Genomic DNA, 21,785 nt, shown 5'->3' with positions numbered 1-21,785 from the left:
CTCTCCTTCTCTCCTCCCTCTCCTTCTCTCCTCCCTCTCTCCCCCTCTCCCTCTCTCCTCCCCTCTCCTTCTCTCCTCCCTCTCTCCCTCTCTCCTCCCTCTCTCCCCCTCTCCCTCTCTCCTCCCCTCTCCTTCTCTCCTCCCTCTCCCCCTCTCCTTCTCTCCTTCCTCTCCTTTTCTCCTCCCTCTCTCCCTCTCCCTCTCTCCTCCCCTCTCCTCCACTCTAGTTTCACACTCCCCGTGCCCAGCACACACTCCCTCTGCTCTGGTCACAGTGAAACTCAACTCTATACAACCCAGAACATTTAAAGCTGTTTAAGGCCTCCAGTCATTGTGTTCTTGTCCTCCACAGGATGAAGCGAATCCGTGATAAGCAGCAGAAGTATAAAGAGGGTCGTAGGGCATCTGAGAAAGAGGAGCAACTATCAGGTACAAACTTGGTATCTCCAGAGCTCTTTCTCCAGAGCTGTCTCTCCAGGGCTGTCTCTCCAGGGCTGTCTCTCCAGAACTGTCTCTCCAGAGCTGTCTCTCCAGGGCTGTCTCTCCAGAGCTGTCTCTCCAGAGCTGTCTCTCCAGGGCTGTCTCTCCAGAGCTGGCCCTCCAGGGCTGTCTCTCCAGGGCTGGTCCTCCAGGGCTGTCTCTCCAGGGCTGTCTCTCCAGGGCTGTCTCTCCAGGGCTGTCTCTCCAGGGCTGTCCCTCACATAGAGCAGTTGGTGACTCTGTAGGGACGTAGCCCGTCCTCACTGCTGCTCATCTCTTCTTCACACAGAGCCACAAAGGGGGAGGAAGAGGAGGAGGGTCTCCGGGCAGAAGGAGTGGCACCACCCCTGGTACCATGCCACTGGTACACCCCCGCACTTCTCTCTCCACCTCTCCCCTCACACGCTCCCAGCAATAGCTCAATCACTCACTCCATCGCTCTCTCACTCAGTGTGCAAAGCAGGCGTGTTTATATATAGCAGCTTTCATACACAATGGCAATTCAGAGAGTAATGTGAAGGTCTTTAAAGCTGTGAGCAAGTTGGCCTGTAAAATGGAGAAAGATTTACTCACTGTTTTCCTGCTTTGTCTCATTAACAGCTCTGTGCAGCTGTTTGGCTGCAGGCATGTGCGTGTGTGGGTGCACGTGTGCGTGCGTGTGTGTGTATGCATGCGCGTGTGAGTGTGTGTGCAGGCGTGTCCGTCTTCTTTATAACTACTTTATTGGCTAAATAACCTCAAAAGCCATTTGTCATGTCAAGTCATGTTTGTTGACTTAAACTCTGTGTGTGTGTGTGTGTGTGTGTGTGTGTGTGTGTGTGTGTGTGTGTGTGTGTGTGTGTGTGTGTGTGTGTCCTAAGATTGATTACATAATTTTTATCACTCCATGATAACTAGCCTATTTTAAAGTTAAGCTCATACATAGACTGGGCTTCAGAGCTGGAGGGGTTTAAAGCTTCATTACTTTCTGTGTGTGTGTGTGTGTGTGTGTGTGTGTCTTTCCCCTGTGTGGGTGTTCTTATGCCTTTTGTAGTACTGCATTCTGGAGACTATTACCTGTTTGAGTCAGATAGTGGTGAGGAGGAAGATCTTGTAGAAGAGGAGCAAAAACAGCGCAGACAGACTGCATTTCAGGTAACACACACACACACACACACACACACACACACACACACACACACACACACACACACACACACACACACACACACACACACACACTCTCTCTCTCTCTCTCACACACACACATTCATGAGGTTAGTGCTCATGAGGTCTATAATGGTTCATGTGAGGTTAAGCAGCTACTTCTGTTACAGCAGTGTGTGTGTGTGTGTGTGTGTGTGTGTGTGTGTGTGTGTGTGTGTGTGTGTGTGTGTGTGTGTGTGTGTGTGTGTGTGTGTGTGTGTGTTTGCACATCTGTTTTTCAATCCTTTTGTGTTTTGGATTTGTTAGAACAAAAAAAATATACAATTAGAATTTGTGTGCATGTGCTCATGCACGTGTGTGTGTGTGTGTGTGTGTGTGTGTGTGTGTGGGGTTCCACAGCTGGCGTACCAGGCGTGGGTGTGCAATGCTAAGCAGGCTCTCCAGGAGCGGCAGCGCAGACAGAGGGAGCAGAACCTGGAGAGAAGTAGACAGCAGACTGGATCCCTGGACCTGGGTCAGAGTGCGCACACACACACACACACACACACACGCACACACACACACACGCACACACACTCACTCACTCACACAGGTGTATGTGTGTGCAAACATGCACTCACAACTATATACATATATATAGATATAAATATAAATAAATAAATATTTACACACATGCACATGGATTGTAGTCAGAATTGCACTGAAGTACATAAGGCTTCCAGAGAAACGGGCCGTCCCAGAGGTCCTTCATCAGTTCTGTGCTGTGCTTGCACAGATGATGGAGGCCCGAAAACGTCTCGTTTCTCTATAAACCTTGTGTGCTTCACTGCAGTTCTGCCTATCTCTGCATTTTAACTCACCTGGAACCTCTCGGAGAGATAGATATAAATATACCCGCACACACCCAAACCAAGATCACGCTCGTTGATGCCAGCCCTACACACTCCTGCTCCAACACGCCTGACGAAGCTGTGGATAATGAGCTGATGACCTCAGACTGGTGTGTCTGACCAGGAAGGGCATTCAATTGAGGAGAGTGATGGCCCTGTCAGGGAAGCCTTCAGGAACACGAAATGCTAACTGTTGCTAACAGGCAGAGGACACCGGAGAGAGAGAGCTTTAGGCAATTGAGATCATGCTAAACAGTTTTTTTTTCTTCTTTATAGTCAATAGACATTTATATTCATTACACACAAATGCAGAACAGAATAACATACGCAGCCATTCTTCAATTTAATTTGACCAGGTGATGGAGAAGAGCCCACGACTGTTTTCAAGGAAGGGGAGGAGCCAGAAGAGGAAGGGGAGGAGTCTGGTAATGACTTGGCCTACGGTCAGCCGGGGTGGTGCAGTGCTGAATGATTGACAGGTGCCGTAGCGTGACTCTGGCTCTTCTCCAGGCTCCAGGAGTGACACGGTGCAGCGGATCTTGGACGTGCTGAAGTTCCTGTGGGTTCTTTGTCTGGCCATGGTGGACGGCCTCACGCTGTGGCTCACCCTCCTCACCAAGCAGTACGTGGACACGTCCACCGTGCTCTGTGAGGAGCGCTACCTGCTCATCCACAGAGCAGGACCGGTGCGCCGGGACACGCCTGCCCAGGTACGCCCACCGCTCCCTGCTGCCATAGGCCAGCCACAGCACAGATACACTGTAGAGTGCTTTAAGTGTGTGTACATCTGTAGAGACCCACCAGGGAGCCACTGGAAGACCAGCTTTCCCTGGGTAGCGAGAGCCCCACTCTGGAGTCGTGTTTGGAGGAGACCGATACGGACGTCATCATCAGCACTGCAGCCAGGTCGGTCTAGTCTGCTCAGCACCTCACTGTCTTAACCGAGGCTTTCGTTCACAAATGGTCCACACTTTGGGGCTTTGTGCCAGTACGTTTTGCTTCTGACCCTCTCCTTTTGCCGTAGTGCTGTCGAACTACAAGAAATCAGTGAGTTAGACGAACCCCAGAGCTACGAGGGCACTCTGCCACGTTCCACGCCTTCTCAACATCTCCTGGAGCCAGAAGCTCAACAACTCCGGCGGAAGCGGCGTTCTAGAACCGCCAGTGAGCTGCTCGCTGACAGGTAGAATGGAAGAATCAGCTTAACTATTCTATCATTCTATTTAAACGTTGGCACAATATTGAGGAGGAAAAACAAAAAAAACAAGACAGAAACCTAAGCAGCCAGGCGGTTTCTCCCAGGTCCTTCTCCATCGAGGAGCTAGAGCAGAGCCGCACGTTCTACTCCTCGCAGAACCGGCTCCTCAAACTGCTCTTCGCCCTGTGCAACGCGCTGGCGGCCCACTCCGAGCTGGTGTGCTACCTGATCATTGTGCTGAACAACATGGTGACCGCCTCCGTCATCTCGCTGGTGCTGCCCATTCTCACCTTCCTCTGGGCCATGCTGTCTGTGCCACGCCCGTCCAAGAAGTTCTGGATGACCGCCATCATCTACACGGAGGTGAGCGCGCAGGTGTAGACGGGGCTCTGACACGTGGTGACACGTGCTGCATTATTCCTGTAGCCTATCAGGTGGAGGTAGAGCAGGTTGCTAGTAACACCAAGGTCGTGGGTTCGATTCCCAGGGAGCACAAATCGGTGGCTTAATTATCTCCATGTTGTGCAAGCTGCCCTGGTTTCTGTTCCAGACTCCCACACTGCAGTGCTGGTTTGCAGTTCACATGTGTGGTTGGGTTCAGAATAAGCAGTCTTCGTACTTTCTAGTTTCAAGCGAGCACTTGTGTTCCACCTTGGCTCTTTGGGTTTTGTATAAAGAGGTGGTGTTACTGTTTCTGAACTGCAAGCTTCCGGTTTTGGGTTTGGTCTGGAGTCCAGTGTAGGTTCAGCTGTGTTTAGGAATGAGGAAATGCTTTAGCCCACAAAACCAATTCCTCCAGTTCTGTTCGATCCAGCTCAACTTAATTATCATATACATTTCTCTTCTGAATGTAGGTGCATAAAGAAATAAGGATCAGTGTTAGATGTCAATCTTTTATATTGACAAGATAAGCATTGACAGGACTTGGAAGGAACGTGACTTTCTCAAAAGGAACTGCTCTGTTCTCTTTAAGGTCATGGTGGTGGTCAAATACCTGTTCCAGTTTGGCTTCTTCCCATGGAACAGCGAACATGAAGCCAGGCTGAATGAGAACAAGCCCTTCTTCCCCCCACGGATCCTGGGCCTGGAGAAAACCGATAACTATATCCGCTATGACCTGCTGCAGCTGTTGGCGCTGTTCTTTCACCGCTCTCTACTCCAGGTGCTCCTCCCACCCATCCACTCCCCACCAATAGGGGATAGATAGAGCTGCGCATGGGAAATGTAGTTTTCTTCCCTTGATTTGAAACTTCAAGTTATGAATATTTAAGGTCTTGTTAGAAATTGAATAGTAGGGATGTAATGGAGTAGATGCAATTGGAAACAAGCACACAAAAGGTAGACCTACTTGTACACTGCTAACAGTATAGGCTGTTCCAGGGCTAACAGGCTAAGCCTAGCGAATCACCTCACAAACTTCATTGCGACTGCGTCCTCCAAACTAAAATGGTGGCACAACAGCTTTGCTAGAATACAAATAAATAAACAAATAAATAGCGCTCTATTTCTTCAGGGTGATATCTCCAACAAACTGTGATCAGTGAGCACAGTGTTGAGGTGAACTAGCTAGCTAGTAACTACACCGCTAGTCCTGTGAAACTATTGTCCAATAGGAAAACAGAAAATATTATAAAATATTTCACCAGCTATTTGACATATTTTTGCCTTTCTGAAAACAAATAATTACAAAAGATTCTGTATGAAAGAAATATTTGTGAAAACTCACTATTTGTGCTTCACTGAATACTGTATTCAGATGCAGCAAAAAAACCAAAACATTTTGTTTATTGGGTTTATCATTTAGTATAAAAAATGCTCTTTCCTTTCTATCCTATCTCTGTTGTAATTTTTTCTGTTCCATGCTCTTCAGCGCTATGGGCTGTGGGATGAGGGCGGGCCTCTGAAGAAGAAGCCCAGTGCCTTCTCAGAGGAGGAGGAGGAGGAGAAGAAGACCAAAACGGAGGGAGAGGAGGTGTGCGCCGGTCTCCCCGAGCCAGAGAGTCAGACGGCTGCGGCTGCCGGGGAAGACCTGGCTCCAGGAGAGACGCCGAGCAAGACCCAGCCAGACCCTGAACAGAACCAGAGCGCAGACGTGACCCCTGACCCGCCGGGACCGCACGAGGGTCAGGGCAAGCGGAAGGGCGGCCTGCTACGCTTCCGCAAGAAGAAAGCGTCAAACCAAGGTGAGCTGACCTGCACGGGGTTTAATTAGTTATTAAAAGGATCGTTTGCTGTTTGCTTACCGCGTACAGCTTTTCAGTAATTAGGGTTCACACACTATTGTAATTAATTAATGTATTTTTTTAATTTGTATTATATTTATATCACCCCCCAAATACCACAGTGAAAGAGGCCAAGAAGACCAAGCCCAAAGCACAGCGCAGAGAAGAAGCCAGTAAAAAGCTGAAGGCTTTTGGGGAGAAACTCAAGGGCCTTTTCATCTCTGTGTAAGTAAAAACCTCCTGCGTATTCACTGCGTCTGTGAGGCTTGACCTAGTTAGCGCGCTGCTACAGCACGGCTCTGAGTCATGATGTGAAGCAGTTGTAGGCTTCTGGTGTGGAGCCGAAACGATCCTAAACACACCAACACCCCCACCCCACCCCACCTTCTTGCATTCCCTCTCATTTCTTCCTTCTCATCTCTCTCTCTCTGTCTCTCCCTCTCTCTCAGAGTGAGGAACGTCTATATGCCAATACACAGATTCTTCCAGAAACTCCTGAAGAGGAAACGCGATGAGGAGGATCGGGCCGCCACTGACGTGTACGCTCTGATGTTCCTCACTGATGTGGTGGATTTCATTATCATCGTGTTCGGATTCTGGGCTTTTGGAGTGAGTCTTGAGGCTGCGTCTCAATGTGTATAAAGATGTTTGCGATGCTGTGGCACTGATTTTAAGATCTCAGCAAAACACCTAAAATTTGGCATTTTTGTTTTTATCAGATACATCAAATTGATCTTAATCATCGCTTTTGATTAATCTTATTTTTTGCATGTTTTAGCTGTCTACAAAATAACCATGTCTAAGCTTTACGCTGTCTTGACCCAGTTATCCAAAATCAAATTGCACCGATTGAGTCTTGGTTTAATCAATCAAAATCAAAACAAACAAATCTTGATAAGGGGGCGCGTTGCCTCACGTGTGCGTAGCCACCTACCGCGTGAGCCACCTAGTGTGCGCGTAACCACCTAGCGTGTGAGCCACCTAGCGCGTAGCCACCTAGCGCTTGAGCCACATAGCACGTGAGCCACATAGCGCGTGAGCCACATAGCGCGTGAGCCCAATTGTGTGCAATGCTCCCCCAGAAACATTCGGCAGCGGCGGACATCGCCTCCACGCTGTCGGAGGACCAGGTGCCCGAGGCCTTCCTCGTCATGCTCCTGATCCAGTTCAGCACCATGGTGATCGACCGCGCCCTCTACCTGCGCAAGGCCCTGCTGGGGAAACTCATCTTCCAGCTCCTCCTGGTGCTCGGCATCCATCTCTGGATGTTCTTCATCCTGCCTGCCGTTACCGAGAGGTGAGGAAGGGGCCAGAGTTCTGCCGTTGTGCCATAAATCATTAATGTATGTATAAAAGTGTCGAGGGTCAGAATAATGATGTGAAATATTTACTAGGAGGCATTTTACTGGGACTTACTGTAGCACTTCTACTGGAGTGTTCAAAAAGCATGAATGAGACTCCAGCTGACTGATGTAATGCTGGACCGCGGGGTCAGTGATGGTGATCGGGGTCAGGGAGAGTTTAAGTTCAGTCAGTGTCGGTGGACGTGTGCGTGAATGATTGTTATCATCAGTACACTAAGGAGACTCTAAGCATCTTGGAGGTAAAAAAAAAAAAATTGCCTTTACTAAAAAAAACAAAAACAAAGGCACAAGAAAAAAAAATGTCAAAATGGAAGCAGCTGGATCTCAAAGCCGCTGTATTACGTCTTGATCTGTGCAGAATGTTGAGACAGAACTCGGTGGCCCAGCTGTGGTACTTCGTGAAGTGCATCTACTTCGCCCTGTCAGCCTATCAGATCCGCTGTGGCTATCCCACCCGCATTCTTGGAAACTTCCTCACTAAGAAGTACAACCACCTCAACCTTTTCCTCTTCCAAGGGTGAGATTTTTCACAGCTCTAATATTTTTTCAGCTGAAAAACTTTTCTGAACGTCAGCCGAGAGAAGGAAGTTTCAGATAACTTCAGGAGTTTGCTTTCAGGTTCCGCTTGGTTCCCTTCTTGGTGGAGCTTCGGGCGGTGATGGACTGGGTCTGGACCGACACCACCCTGTCCCTGCCTAACTGGATGTGCGTGGAGGACATCTACGCCAACATCTTCATCATAAAGTGCAGCCGAGAGGCGGAGAAGGTAAACGGACGTGTGTAGCGGACGCCGTTGATTCCAAATTCGGTGCAGAGTTATGGTTCTCATTATATGAACCAGTTACAAGAATGTAGACACACACCAGTACTGCTGGAGACTTCTTTTCAGTGTTTGCTACCAACACAACTGACTCAGCAGTATTAATGGTTATGGATGCTGCAAGACAAAATAAGACGTTCCATGCTGTGATTTTGCTGAGTTCTGGATCCCAACCTCTGTCTCTGCAGAAAAACCCTCAGCCAAAGGGCCAGAAAAAGAAAAAGATCGTGAAATACGGAATGGGCGGGCTCATCATCATCTTCCTCATCTGCATCATCTGGTTCCCGCTACTCTTCATTTCGTTGGTCAGATCGGTTGTGGGCGTGGTCAACCATCCCGTGGACGTCACGGTCACGGTCAAGTTGGGAGGTTACGAGGTAACTGTCCACATATCATCATCAGGCTTCCGTTAAAGGCAACCGGCTGTAGAATATTCTAGAAGTTCAACACGGTAATGGCACGCATGAGCAGCTATTAAAGATGAAGGAACGTGACTGTGTGTCTGTCTCTTCAGCCCCTGTTTACCATGAGTGCACAACAGCAGTCCATACAGCCTTTTACCGAAGACAACTACAACAGCCTCACCAAGACGTTCGGAAACAATGCAGTGAGTACCACCTCCTCTGTGGTCTACGTGTGCCAGTTGTGGGGGTTCAGTTGTTTTGTTTTGGCTATATTAGTGCTGAAATAGATGCGACTAATAAGCAGATTATTAGCAGTGCACAAGGATCCACATCATAGATTATACAGTACTTTCATTTCGGTTTTCTCTAGGCATTTCAAATATGCAACACAGCAACGAAATATTATCATGATGTATCATGGAAATTATAAATGGAGTTAATTTTAGATTTTACTGTATTCACATTGGTCTCTCTAGCTTCCATTATGTTGCTATTAATACAGCTAGGGTTTTAGTTGCTGCATCTAAGCAATACAATTCTGCCAGTGGACACCCTATTAGTACACTGGATATGACATGGGTTGCTAGAATTATTGCAATAATTTGACTGTATGCATTTCATGCAGGTGGCCATGCAGTTCATAACACTGTACGGTTATGAGGACATTGTCACAGCCAACATCGAGGGCAGCTCGGGGTCCGTATGGAGGATCAGCCCGCCCAGCAGACAGGAGGTCATTAGAGAACTTCTGGACAGCCCCGCTGACATGACCCTACGGCTGGCCTGGACCTTCCAGAGGTGTGTGTGTGTGTGTGTGTGTGTGTGTGCGCGCGTGTGTAAGATTGGAAGAGAGTGAGATATAATGTGAAACCATAGACAGACTGAGCACAGAGAGGTGAAATACTATTTAGAGAAGATGTGCATTTGGTTTTTGCAAAACTCGGAAGGCCAAAACATTTTACTGACGTTAAAGAGTTAAGGTAAGGAAAGGTTGGGATTAGACTTAAAAAACATTATGTAATAAGAATGTTGTATGTTACATATATATGTTATTCCCACATCTTGACGATATATAAAACTCTGTGTGTGTTTCGCAGGGACCTGGGGAAGGGTGGAACGGTGGAGAACACTTTTGACAAACACTCGATCAACCTGGAGCACGGAAACCATGTGAGAGCAGACCTGGCCTCGCTGTTGCTGGGGAAACGCACAGAGCCAGTGTAAGTCTTAGCTTAGAGATGGCAGAGTGTCCTGTCTGGGTTAGTGCACAGTGTGTGGACTAACACCGTGTGTGTGGTGGACTAGCCCCGTGTGTGGATTAACCCCATCTGTGGGTCGATCCGGTATGTGTTGGGCCAGCCCCCGTGCGTGTTGGGCCAACCCCCCTGTGCGTGTTGAGCTAACCCCCGCGTGTGGTCTTCTCTGCCCCTAGCCGAGTGCCCCACATGTTTCCCAACTACATCCGAGCCCCCAACGGAGCAGAGGCGAAGCCCGTGAACCAACTGTACGAGGGTGAGCCCAGCACTGCGTTCACCACGGACACATGACTGAGCAGTTACATCTGCTCCACGGCAGCCGCTTAAAGAAAGATCATTAAGAAAATTCAATCTGTTCGAAACTAATGAAGTTTGAAACAGTACTTCAGTGTGAGAAGCCAAAAATGCTAGGAGCGAGGGAATGGGACCAGATGGGGACGAGACATCGTGATGCAAACGAGTCACGTTTCACTCGCTGTTAGCCAAGTTAACATTTCAGGCTCAAGTAGACATTGAAGTTCTTTAGCGGCTTTGAACAGGTGCTGATGGTTTTTGTTTGTTTTTGGGGTGGGGGTTGGTTTGTGGCAGGAGATGAAGAGGGCTACCTGGACGTGACGCTGACCTTAATGAGGGACGTCTCTCAGAACGGAACTGCGGCCCAGGAGTGGTGGGATATCAGCATGGCAGACTGTGACCAGTCTTCAGCAGACTGTGGGGTCTTACCCATGGTCATATTCAACGACAAAGTCAGTCCACCCAGTCTGGGCTTTCTGGCAGGATATGGGTAAGAAGCTCCAGGCCTCAGGAACACTAACTCTCACACCTGCACGGTGAAATAAATCCCGAACGACGGCTTTGCCCTGAGGGGCTGTTTGCTCCCACCAGCCTGCGTTCCTCGTGGGCACGACAGAGATTAGTGTTTTCCCTTCTCCACCATGCTTTATAAATATCCACAGAGATGAATCAGCAGCGGTTATAGATCAGGAAAAATGCTTAAACTCGGCAGCACTCTAGAGGTACAGGAACTTTTTAATGATCCCCTTCTTGCATTCAACCCATCTGGAGTGAATACACACACACACACACACACAGGATGCATATGCAGCAACCACAGCTGGGTCTTGAACCTGGTTCCTCCGGGTGCTAAACGTGAACGCCCTGACACAGCAGGCAGAGCACCAGCATTATCTTTCTGAGTGATGGACTCGATCACAGTAGCATCCCATTTCTGACGCCATTTGTGATGAAAGCTGAGGGAGTAACCATACCCAGGTCTTAAACATAAGCTCTGGCCACCCCGACCTTCTAAACTGAAGCATTGCAATTTTGGTGTATTAAAGTGTTAAAATTTTACTTCAAATGTTAACATAGTTGGCAGTACATCAAAGTTTATGGCTAACTGCGTTGTTGACTGTGGTGGTTTGCCCTACTGTAGGATCATGGGTCTGTACGTCTCGGTGGTTCTGGTGATCGGCAAATTTGTGAGAGGCTTCTTCAGCGAGATCTCCCACTCCATCATGTTCGAGGAGCTACCGTGTGTGGACCGCATCCTCAAGCTGTGCACGGACATCTTCCTGGTGCGTGAGACGGGAGAACTTGTGCTGGAGGAGGAACTGTATTCCAAGCTGATCTTCCTCTACCGCTCGCCAGAGACCATGATCAAATGGACCAGGGAGAAGAACGGCGACTAACCCCTGCCCCCCCCCCCCCCCCCCCACCTCCGCAAACCGGTTTCTTTCAGAACATCACCACCCGAGTGAGGTCGTTCTGTTCAAAGTGCTTCCGCGTCGGTGAGGTGTTTCTGGGATGCCATAGGAGATCAGAGTTGGGCCCCTAAGCGCGACATACTGACTCGACTGATGTTTGCAACGATGTTCAATGAGCACAGAGTCCATAGCTGTTTTTTTGTTTTTTCTGATGCTGCTGAGCTATGCTGACTGTGTGTGTGTGTGCGTGAGCGAACGAGAGGGAGAGTGTGTGTGTGATAGATATGTGGGAGAGTGGGTTATGAATCTGAAGCCTGGATTATGGAGGCTTTAGGTTTTTCATTAAGATCGAGTCATGCTTACATAATCCTATTTCAGGCAGTGGCCCTGAACAGACTTAATGTGTGTGTGGGAGTAGCCCAGGTCTGACCTTGAATACGTTACTGTCTGGGGTCTTCCTCGCAACGCAGCTCGCCACAGCCCACTGGAGGATGAGGCTGAGCTATACTTACAGGACCTTTTTACACAGCACCACAAACACTATTGTATTTCACCATGATGATTACTACAGCAAAACTGTTTACGTACAGCTGTTTAAAAAAAAAAGGTTATGTATTTTTTGGTAAATGAAAGACTTGAATTTATATTTAGCTGGAGGATTTAGAAAGACATAGGGAAAAATGCAAAACACTTCAGAGAAGATTGCTGTCTGCTATAGTGTCAAGTTATTTTGTATGGAAGATTTTTACACATTGTTAAGTTTGTCTTAACTGACAATTTTAAATAATTGTGCCATTGTGCCAACTAACTTTCAGCAGCGATGGTTGGGGTTCTTACTGTACATTTACAAATAGAAACGTCCTATTATAACTATCAGAAATTTTCTTCTATTTATTCACATTTTCATTGTTTTGTATTTTCAAAAATCAAATGTGATCATGTGATTGACATGGGGTCAATTTGCAAATTTACATTATATATTAAAAATAACGTTGCACATATGGGCTCCTGGATCTGTTAGCTTCCATAAAAGTATCACAAATGCAGCATGCTCTTTAAAATAACTTTATTAGGGCAATAAAAAAACTCAATAAAACAAGCCATATATTTTCATAATTAGACACTTTTGCAAGTAATTTACATTTAGTAAACTTGACGTTGATTTGTAGTTAAATAAAATTATTTAAACAAGCAGCTCTTTCAAAAGGAAGAGAGCGGCTTCCTGGTGTGGAGTAAAAACGGCCCAGCGTTCCCCGGCAGTGTGAAGGGGGAGTCTTCTCCGGCTGCACCATACAGAGCTCCTCCACCCAATCTTCTCCGGCTGCACCATACAGAGCTCCTCCACCCAATCTTCTCCTGCTGCACCATACAGAGCTCCTCCACCCAATCTTCTCCTGCTGCACCATACAGAGCTCCTCCACCCAATCTTCTCCGGCTGCACCATACAGAGCTCCTATTCCTGCTCCTCCTCCCCATCTTCCAAAAGAAATTCGCTGACCTGCTCCTTCAACAGAGCCCTATAACGCACAATTCACCAACCGATCTTAAGAATGTTCTTCTTAATGCCCACTTACGCAGGACTCGTGAACATGCTGACATTCACCAACGGTTCCTTTTCTGGGGATTTGATCGTGGGTTAGGACAGACATGCTTGTGCAAAATAATAGTTGCTTGCATGTTGTTCAATTCTACAGTTAGTTACATGATGTTATAGAACTTAAATTATAATTTTGTTAGTTATTTTCATTATTATTTTACAAAGCATTGTGGTCTTTTAAAACACACCAATACAAATTCACATTGTTGCTTGGGAACCATGGTTTCAGTAACCAGTAAAATAAAGTTACATCTGTCTGTATCCATTGTACAGTAATTAAGAAAGAGAAGCATTTCAAGAAATAAACTCAAAATCCTGGGGGAATCATTTGGGTTTGGCTTGTGGGGCTAAAGCCCTGAATGTTTCTATGCCAGTACTGAGGGATATTTCCACTACAATGTTTCAATGTTAGTCGCTTAAGTTAGTCACTTATTTGCAGCTTCTGATTTGTGTGTTTAGTGGTTCCCAGCTTCTTATTTGGGAGCTGAAGTTTGCTCAGTATTCATAAAAGTTCATGTTGCATATTTACTGCACTTGATTTTACAGATACAGATTAACTAAATGAAGATGTGATATATTTGTTAAGAATTAGCTCTGTTATTGTGAATTGAAAAAAATACATTAAAATATTTTTTGGGGAAAAAAAAACATTATTTCAATTAATTCAGTGTATAATGTCATTTCAAAATCCAAATTGGTCAGGCTACTGTAAGGAAAACCAATTTTTTAGTCTGTCCTCAGGTTTTAGAGTTTAAATGGCCACAGACAAGACATATAATTTTTCATATAAGTGATTAATTTGTGTAAGGAGAATTTGATGGCCTTATTCATGTTGAGCTTTCATACAGAACTGGTCCCACCCAGTACAAAAAATACCCCGTTTTTTATGCTGGCCAAGATCATTTCACACCTCAGGTCTCACTGGCAGCATGGCACACTGAGCAATGTGAATATGGGTAAACAGATTCAAATGGGGGATTTGGGAGGTATAGTGATGGCCTTATTCATGTAAGACCAGACAAATAAATCCATCACTCTATGAAAAAACATCTGGTTTGAGGCTAGTCTTTATTCGGCTATGCTTCAATAACTGCATTTGTAAAATGTGATCATTCTCAAATCACAGCTAGTATTTCCATCAACTTGTGTACGGTCATTGAATGAATCATGTTCTCAGTCACACTGAAAGTAGGTTTTCCTTACAGGAAAAACACAGCATAAACTGTGCATATTGAAATTACACACTTTGAATTAATGAGAATAAATTCTTTTACAAACTAAATATTTTAATTGCATTTCAATCTAAAACATTTTACATTGACATCATGATGAGAAACGATCGATTCTTACATTTCTGATCACATCTTCATTTAGTATGTCTCTAAACAGGCAGTCATGGCCTGGTGGTTAGGGAACTGGTCTTGTGACCGGAGGGTCATGGGTTCTATTCCCAGACCTGAGGCCATGACTGAGGTGCCTGAGCAAGGCCCTTAACCCTCAAATGCTCACTTGTATAAAAAAAAATGAGATAAAAATGTAAGTCGCTCTGCCAAATGCCATAAATGTAAATGTAAGCAATTGTAATTGTGCAATTTGAATACGGAGCCAATCAGAAGCTGCAAATAAGTGACTTAAATAAATTAACTAAAGCATTGATACATTTTATTCCCCTTATCCATTTTTCCTCAGGTTTATTAAAACAGTGCGATTTAGCATATTGACACAAACATAATGCTACAGTATTACGCCTCTATAAAATTTTATGGTATTATAATTTATAGTTAACAGATTTATAAATAAAAATTTAGAATGAAAATAGCTTTTTAGTGTTAGTAAATATGAACACGTGACCCAATACCATTACTAATGCTGTGTGTTCGCAAACAGATTCAAAAGACAAACGTTCGCTTAAATTACCATTGATACATTTTGTAATCATTGAGTAACGTTACGCTCAATTCTTTCTAAAGGAAAACGATTTTGTGGCTAGGCTCGATCTCCGAATATAAAAACCCAGTCGTGTCACCCCAGGCCAGATTTGACAAATAAGTCGCTATTCTGAAGGATTAATTAAGCCTTGTGGCCAAAACAGGCTTCCGTACATTTGGGTACAAGCGCTCAGGCACGTGCCTGTTTGTGAAGATTGGTGGCCGATTGCTTATGCTAATTTGGAACCGCTAGCATGTGCATGAGGACAATGGTATTTTATCATTATAAGATAGATGTGACCAATTCTGCGATTTAAGAACACGTCATGAATCCGACCTAGACGTTTTCTTAGGATTTGGTGAAGGAGTGTGAGTGTTGACGTTGACTTAGCTAACACCGCCATTACTCACCTCCTTCTGCGCCTCTCTGCCTCGGACGTTATGTACCGGGGAAGCGAGTCTACTGCTGCCTGCGGGAGGAGCCGTGATTAGTCTCACAAGCAGGCGACTTCCAGCTCTCACACATCCCTGTTCAATCGACTCTCTCTGCGTTCAGGCCCCCTAATACATCGGCAAATTAACAAAGCCCTTCCTGAGGTTAAAGATCACCGACGTTCCATGCGAGGCTGGTTTCAGGACTGGGAGTGGGTACACACCGGCCCTGTCAGAAAACCCTCCTACCACGGAGCTCTGCAGGTACCAGCAAAACGGGTGCAGTCCAGCGCTCACTCTGTCCCACGCACCGCTTCACTCACCATGTCTTTAATGGTAAGCCTGCAGCTGTAGCACAAGAGAGTGTTCAGGTCTGGAAGTACAGGTGTCCTGATGGAGGAGACAAGCGCAGAGTCAGTGGAGAGCAAGCGTCTCTGGAGTGGCGTGACTCAGCACCCACTGTGGAGGATGCAGGGAGGTGAGCGTGCTGGCTTTACCTCTCCGTGGTACAGCAGCCTCCTCCCCCACAGCTCTGCCCCTCCCCCTGACAGCAGGATGCCCCTGGGGTCCCAAAGGGGCCCTGGGGAACTTGATCCGTCCGGGCCTCTTCCCGGAACTGGCCCCGAGACAGCTGCTCGGAGATGACGGTGGCGTGGAAAGCAGAGGCCGCGTCTACGAAACGTTTGGAGACGAAACAGTAGCGGCGTCTTTTCAAAATGAAAACGTGCTGGCCACTTTATTAAACGCATCTACTTCGTTCCGGTGATCACCGGCCATTTCATCAGGCGCACCTATCCCATGCGTCATAATGTGCGCATTGTACATTTATTAAAGGCCGTGGGCTTTTGTCTTGCCTGCCTTGTTGTGGACGGCACACAGACACAGCAGACACTTGGCAGAAGGTTCGGCAGTGGAGGTCTGAAGAGGACGAGCAGTGTGGAGCTTCTCACTTGTTCTAGGAAACACAAACACAACCACTTGAACACCCGAAGTTCAAGCTCGGCATGCGAGTCTGAGCCCACGCCCAGTGGAGGGTTTTCTGACTCATAGCTACCTGTAAATGGTACTGACTGTGGAAGGGAAGTCAGCCTGAAGTCTGATCACGAAGCTCTCAGCCAGACGCTGGATACTCGCCTTCTCGGGAGCCTGGGGAGACAAACCAATACAGACAGATGCAGACCAAACCACTTTGAACTATCCTTTATTAAAAAATGCTGACATCAGTGAAAAGTAGAGGAGAAAGCTAGAAAAGACCAATGCTAATGCATCCTTAATGACCGGCATTTGATATCACAAGCATTAGCAATTTTGGGCAATGCATTCCTTTAGTTTCTGTATCACAACATATTACAAAGTTGAATGAAACGTGCATGGTCTCGGGTCACTTCAGAGTCGGCTGCTCTCCTGACAGAGGGGCTCCAGGTCTGATGAACTGGATCCAAACTCCTTATACTCCAATAGTGCACTGGAGCAAACTCACAGAGCCAGCAGAGTTGGTGTGCACCAAAGCCTGAGCCTGACTGACACATGAAAGAGAACTGGCTTCCAGGCTTTCATGGTGCAGCAGAGCCAATGAGGACACGGTGGAGGAGGGATCAGAGCGGGCAAGCCCCGCCCCCTGCTGGAAGACGGGCAGGCTGTGCAGTCAGCCATAGCCCCGCCCTTTCACTTTAATGAATGCGGAGAATCAATTTACAGCAACAAAACAGTGCAGGGAGTATGGCCCTGGGCCCAAAGTGGAAGGGCACTTTACTGCCATTCAACTTTTACTTAGACACACACACACACACACACACACACACACACACACACACACACACACACACAGGCATGATGAATTGTGTAATTACACCCCGGCAGTAATAAGAGATTTGCATGAGTGAAGGGATAATCACTGCCTTCATCGGTAGAGAGCTCCAGCGCTAACGGCAACCAGGGGCGGGTACCAGCCTCATTAGAGACCCGTTCTCACCCTGGTGTCCAGGCCCGGGATGAAAAGGGACTGCACGCCAAACAGGCGGTTGTAGAAGGCGATCTCTTTGGAAGAGTAGTCTCTCATGGGCCGGACGATCACCACGTCCCCATACCGAGCATCAGAGAAACCCTGCCAGTAGAGGACAGCAAACACACACTTATTAACTACATCTAGTCTGTGTTCTGATTGCACTGCTGTTGCTCATGGGGTGTGTGTGTGTGTGTGTGTGTGTGGATGGATGGAATGGCCTGCACTCCTCCATTTCTTCACCTGCACAACTTTCCACCAATAATGCATGTGTTAATTTTTTTAACAGCTCCCCAAATCTCAACAAAGTTGTTTTTGCCACTGTAACAGAGGTGTGTGTGTGTGTGTGTGTGTGTGTGTGTTCACCGTGTCAGCTGCCACAGCTGCCCCTCTCCCCAGAGAGATGGTAGTGAGCAGCTTGATAGCCAGCCGTGTACAGCTGTCTCCCATCATCACCTTGGAATACCCATTCAGCCGGGCAGTGTGTAGAATCAGGTGCTGCCTACTCCCGACACACACACACACACACACACACACACACACACACACACACACACACACACACACACACACACACACACACACACACACACTTCCATGAGTGCATGAGAAGTGCCATATGTGAAGAGGTGGCCAGCAAGATACATCCACTGGAACATCTCTGCAGCTTTTATGGGAAATCTGGAGGAAGGCCATAGCTCTTCTCAGCTGCTAACGTTCTGCTATGCGCGCTCGCTCGCTCGCTCCCCCCCCCCCCTCTCCCTCTCTCTCTCTCTCTCACACACACACACACACACACACACACACACACACACACACACACACACACACACACACACACACACACACTCTCCCCAACACTTTGCTCTCCCTCATTAAACTTTGCATGCACTCCTGAGTTATTGACTGAGTCTGAGCTCTCCCAGCACACTTCAAGGCCCTGCTTTTCTCTTATGACTCAGCCTCAGGTGCTGACTGAGCACAGAAGAGGCAGCGACGATGTGGGGGGTGGGGGCAGCACAGAAGAGGCAGCGAGGACGGGGGTGGGGGCAGCACAGAAGAGGCAGCGAGGACGTGGGGGCAGCACAGAAGAGGCAGCGAGGACGTGGGGGGTGGGGGCAGCGTTATGAGAGACAGGAGAGAACTCACACAGAGAGAACTGGAGAACACCACCACTCCGCCATTCAAGTGTCTACTATGACGGGTTTCTCTATAGCTCCATAATGTGTACAGTGTGTTTACGATGGGGACCAAAACAAAACCTTCAAGCCTTACAAATAACTCCCTTTTCACATGAGGGGGGATATAAGAAATTAACTGCAAAAGAGAAAATATCTTTAAAATATCAATGAATAAAAATCTGCTTTTTTGGCTTTACCTTTGTTGGATTTTTTTTCAAACGATGAAAATTCCTGAACAACTTAACAAAATGTCCTGATACATCTCATAGTTTTGCAGGTGTACAGATACCTACTGTAGTGCCTTAAATGCATAAATAATGTGCCAGCTACCTTCCAGCACTCACTAGATATTGCTTGCGTGGCAGACCATTTTAAACAGGGCAGTAACTCCGACATAGCTGTAGCATGGAGGTAGTTGTTGTCCACTGGTATAAGTAGAGCTTACATGAGTTTTACACATACCACCATCTTTGCTTAGGTTGAGATTGGACTGCCACTCAAAAAATTAAAAATATTAGCCAATAGCTGACCTCTGATCAGTCACTGATCAACTCTGACAGTAAGGCTCACCTCAGCGTTTGCAGCATGTCGTCTTTGGCTGTCAGGGTCTTCAAAGAAGAGAAGAGTTTCTCCAGGGCTAGGCTGTGCTCAAGGGGAACCCGAGAGGCCTGGACACTGAGAAGATCCACTGCATTCTGGGTTTCTTCTACGGCCAGCTCCCCCAGCTTCTGCTCCAGCTCCTTCTGCTGAATGTATCGATCCACTGCTTCTTTATAGCTGGAGCCTGGCCTCTCTGGACCACAGGACACAGGCTCCAGAGTGGAGTCAGGAAGACCAAAGACCTGGGATGCAGCCATGCACACAAGAACCGCACCAGTTAGATCAGCCAGTGCCAAAACATAGCCACAACTCAGAACTGCTGAGGACAAAGAGGGCTTCCTCTTATCTAAGTAACAACAATTGCTTGCCGGCATCAAAGGGTGTTGTTTGGCAATGTAGGAGATAATGGACAAGATGATCCAATTACCTGAAATAAGACACAAAAGAGTTCACACCCAAACCACGCTAAAAAATGAACAAGATGAAATAATGATGCGACCCAAATCATGTTACAAAGATCAAAGCTGTAACAAACACAGGTAATGGTAATGTTAGTTTGCACGGCACTTTGATTAATATGGTTTCAGTGCTGTGTCTCAACAGAGGAGTCTAGTTTGCCAGCTCCTGTGCTTAAGCTTGTAGGAGGGAGACTGGCTATGTTTCCTGAAGTATGAGTACTTTTGCTGAACTGCAGTGCTGAAAACTTTAGCAGCTAAAAGAGCAGGATGTTTTTTTTTGAGAGGATATAAAACTCAGAAGGGTTTCAGTCACACAGTGACAGATTCAACATTTTACACCATTAGGGTCTGAATAGGGTCAGCGGTAAGCTTGCACGATATATCAGTTTTTAGTCATTGCGATACTTTTCTTTAGATACTGATATAAAGAAAAGCTGTAAGACACAGATGAGCACTCCGACAAATCACAATATTTTACGTATGCTGTAACCACACAGACCAATTTTCTTCCAGAATGTTCTTTCAGTATTTTGATGAGTCCTGTCATTCACATGATCCATGTCACAAGTGAACGAACAATGTCAAATAATGCACGCTTTCCTATATATATTTTAGCATCAGAATCCATTACTGTAATCATTTTGCTCTACTGCGAGTCTTTGCAAAATAGTTCAATTATAAAACAACATTTGTATCTTTATCATGTCACCCTATACAGTATGGGTGATTACATTACTCTTGCCCAAGCCTGGTTACCTGCTCTAGAGAAACCATGTAGTAAGGGAATCCGGTCTTTCTGAAGATGGTCTCCAACTGAGACAGTGTCTTCTCCCTCTCCTCAGCATTCTGACCACAGGCACCACCCTCTGGAAACATTATGAAATAATATGTCAGTCAATCAGTTCTCAATATTGCCACTACATTGTATTTTTGAAAAGTTCCAGTGTTCATCACTTTCAAATATTAAAACTGCAATTACCGTCTATGTAGATAATGCCGGGCACAAATCTGAGCTTCTTTAGGGCATTCCGACTTAAACCCTGCAAAGAGTGATTCATTAAAAAACCTAGTCACATCAAATCATTGTTTATTATGTCACGTGACATCATACTTGATGTAATGCTTGTCCATACCTCTTGAACTTGGGTTAACATGGAAATAGATGCCGGACCACCAGAAACAGCCAGAAGCACCTAGAAGAACAGCGTTAAGAGTTTGAATGCTGTGCAGAAGATCTGCAGGTATTGTTTACATTAGATTTCTGCCTACCTTCTCTCCAGGAAAGATGACACGATTCTTCCCCAACATCGCTCGAAATTTGTGTAAGAAATATTCTTTGAAGCATTCCCTGATCAAAGACCAAAAACCTGTATCACGCTAAGCGGATACAATCCTGCAGCTTGTCATGATGCATTATGACCAGTAATATTAGAAGTTAAATACTGTCATGAAACATAACCTGTTGAATAATGGGTTGATTTGATACTAATTAGCTTGGATTGCAAATCTACCTGCAAAAGGCATCTCCCACGCGGATAATCAGCACTGCTGTGTTCTCTTTACACTTCATGCATTTCTTGGAGACCCTAGGAACACACACACATTAGAGCTGCTGTGACATCTGTGTTAGGCTGTATGAATGAAGGTCTTCTTGCAGCTGACTTTATCTAACCATCCTGAAGTGAACTTACGTCGGCACAGGTGTCTTTTCTAAGCAGACGCTGAACTCTTCATCAACCTGACACATGATTTTAACGCAGATAACGTTTTGCTATACGTCCTTGAAATGCCTGTAGTCCAGAAAGAAAAGGTAGTATCATGATGCGACGCGTCCGTCCATGCCTGCCGCTACGTCTCTACACTGGCGCTCTCTGATGACGTGGAAGATCACGCGCAGGCTTGTTGACCTGCAACTGTGTCCGAGACCGTTCTGCGTTTTCATCAGATCTGATAGATCGGTTTTTTTTAGTACAGTATCTTTGAAGCCAGAATATGGGGTATTTAATAGTTAATATCATATGATTAATTTGTCAAAGCTCCAAACACATCCATTGTCCGTAAAAATTGTGCTGCAAAGCATGTTGGGAATGTAGTCTCTTGA

General features: G+C 46.4%; 2 protein-coding genes across 3 annotated transcripts in view; one reads left to right on the top strand and one right to left on the bottom strand.

Annotated features, from left to right (window-relative positions):
• piezo1 (piezo type mechanosensitive ion channel component 1 (Er blood group)) overlaps positions 1 to 12,485 on the top strand; it is a 64,901-nt gene extending 52,416 nt beyond the window's left edge. Inside the window, exons 29-51 of the mRNA XM_076974558.1 lie at positions 353 to 429; positions 770 to 844; positions 1,514 to 1,614; positions 2,026 to 2,140; positions 2,873 to 2,941; positions 3,027 to 3,226; positions 3,310 to 3,422; positions 3,541 to 3,699; positions 3,819 to 4,077; positions 4,688 to 4,876; positions 5,585 to 5,897; positions 6,059 to 6,161; positions 6,386 to 6,545; positions 7,019 to 7,233; positions 7,659 to 7,817; positions 7,919 to 8,066; positions 8,309 to 8,497; positions 8,635 to 8,727; positions 9,150 to 9,322; positions 9,622 to 9,744; positions 9,957 to 10,036; positions 10,369 to 10,564; positions 11,216 to 12,485. Coding sequence (XP_076830673.1) covers positions 353 to 429; positions 770 to 844; positions 1,514 to 1,614; positions 2,026 to 2,140; positions 2,873 to 2,941; positions 3,027 to 3,226; positions 3,310 to 3,422; positions 3,541 to 3,699; positions 3,819 to 4,077; positions 4,688 to 4,876; positions 5,585 to 5,897; positions 6,059 to 6,161; positions 6,386 to 6,545; positions 7,019 to 7,233; positions 7,659 to 7,817; positions 7,919 to 8,066; positions 8,309 to 8,497; positions 8,635 to 8,727; positions 9,150 to 9,322; positions 9,622 to 9,744; positions 9,957 to 10,036; positions 10,369 to 10,564; positions 11,216 to 11,471 — 3,565 coding nt within the window. The 3' untranslated portion in view covers positions 11,472 to 12,485. The remainder of the gene's footprint in view (positions 1 to 352; positions 430 to 769; positions 845 to 1,513; positions 1,615 to 2,025; positions 2,141 to 2,872; positions 2,942 to 3,026; positions 3,227 to 3,309; positions 3,423 to 3,540; positions 3,700 to 3,818; positions 4,078 to 4,687; positions 4,877 to 5,584; positions 5,898 to 6,058; positions 6,162 to 6,385; positions 6,546 to 7,018; positions 7,234 to 7,658; positions 7,818 to 7,918; positions 8,067 to 8,308; positions 8,498 to 8,634; positions 8,728 to 9,149; positions 9,323 to 9,621; positions 9,745 to 9,956; positions 10,037 to 10,368; positions 10,565 to 11,215) is intronic.
• A 52-nt stretch (positions 12,486 to 12,537) lies between these two features.
• Positions 12,538 to 21,561, bottom strand: ctu2 (cytosolic thiouridylase subunit 2 homolog (S. pombe)). Of its 2 annotated transcripts, none has more exons than XR_013121313.1 (15): positions 21,376 to 21,561; positions 21,196 to 21,270; positions 20,954 to 21,032; positions 20,818 to 20,877; positions 20,664 to 20,724; positions 20,441 to 20,550; positions 19,197 to 19,468; positions 17,812 to 17,947; positions 17,416 to 17,547; positions 16,498 to 16,589; positions 16,302 to 16,398; positions 15,941 to 16,115; positions 15,767 to 15,833; positions 15,423 to 15,481; positions 12,538 to 13,003 (listed from the first exon to the last, which is right to left on the bottom strand). XR_013121313.1 is itself a non-coding variant. In XM_076974671.1 (15 exons), the coding sequence occupies exons 1-15, from the start codon at positions 21,429 to 21,431 to the stop codon at positions 12,940 to 12,942; spliced, it is 1,539 nt and encodes a 512-aa protein (XP_076830786.1). In that variant the 5' UTR covers positions 21,432 to 21,560; the 3' UTR covers positions 12,538 to 12,939. The 2 variants fall into 2 exon arrangements, 1 of the variants encoding a protein (XP_076830786.1); XM_076974671.1 differs by having other exon boundaries at positions 16,298 to 16,398; positions 21,376 to 21,560.
• Between the last annotated feature and the right edge of the window lie 224 nt (positions 21,562 to 21,785).

Source organism: Brachyhypopomus gauderio, chromosome 1 (assembly GCF_052324685.1).
Source record: "Brachyhypopomus gauderio isolate BG-103 chromosome 1, BGAUD_0.2, whole genome shotgun sequence".
Lineage (NCBI taxonomy): Eukaryota > Metazoa > Chordata > Actinopteri > Gymnotiformes > Hypopomidae > Brachyhypopomus > Brachyhypopomus gauderio.
The sequence above is the reverse complement of the archived record's forward strand: the minus strand, read 5'-3'. Positions and strand labels throughout refer to the sequence as shown.

Bases quoted from the DNA above. Each gene is read 5' to 3' on its own strand.
- ctu2 (XM_076974671.1), bottom strand. From the start codon at position 21,431: ATGTGTCAGGTTGATGAAGAGTTCAGCGTCTGCTTAGAAAAGACACCT. The intron at 16,116-16,297 runs GCAAGACAAAAG...AACGTTTCGTAG, and splicing joins TGCCGTCCACAACAAGGCAG to ACGCGGCCTCTGCTTTCCAC. The intron at 13,004-15,422 runs GTGAGTAATGGC...TGTGCGTTATAG, and splicing joins GCAGAGAGGCGCAGAAGGAG to GGCTCTGTTGAAGGAGCAGG.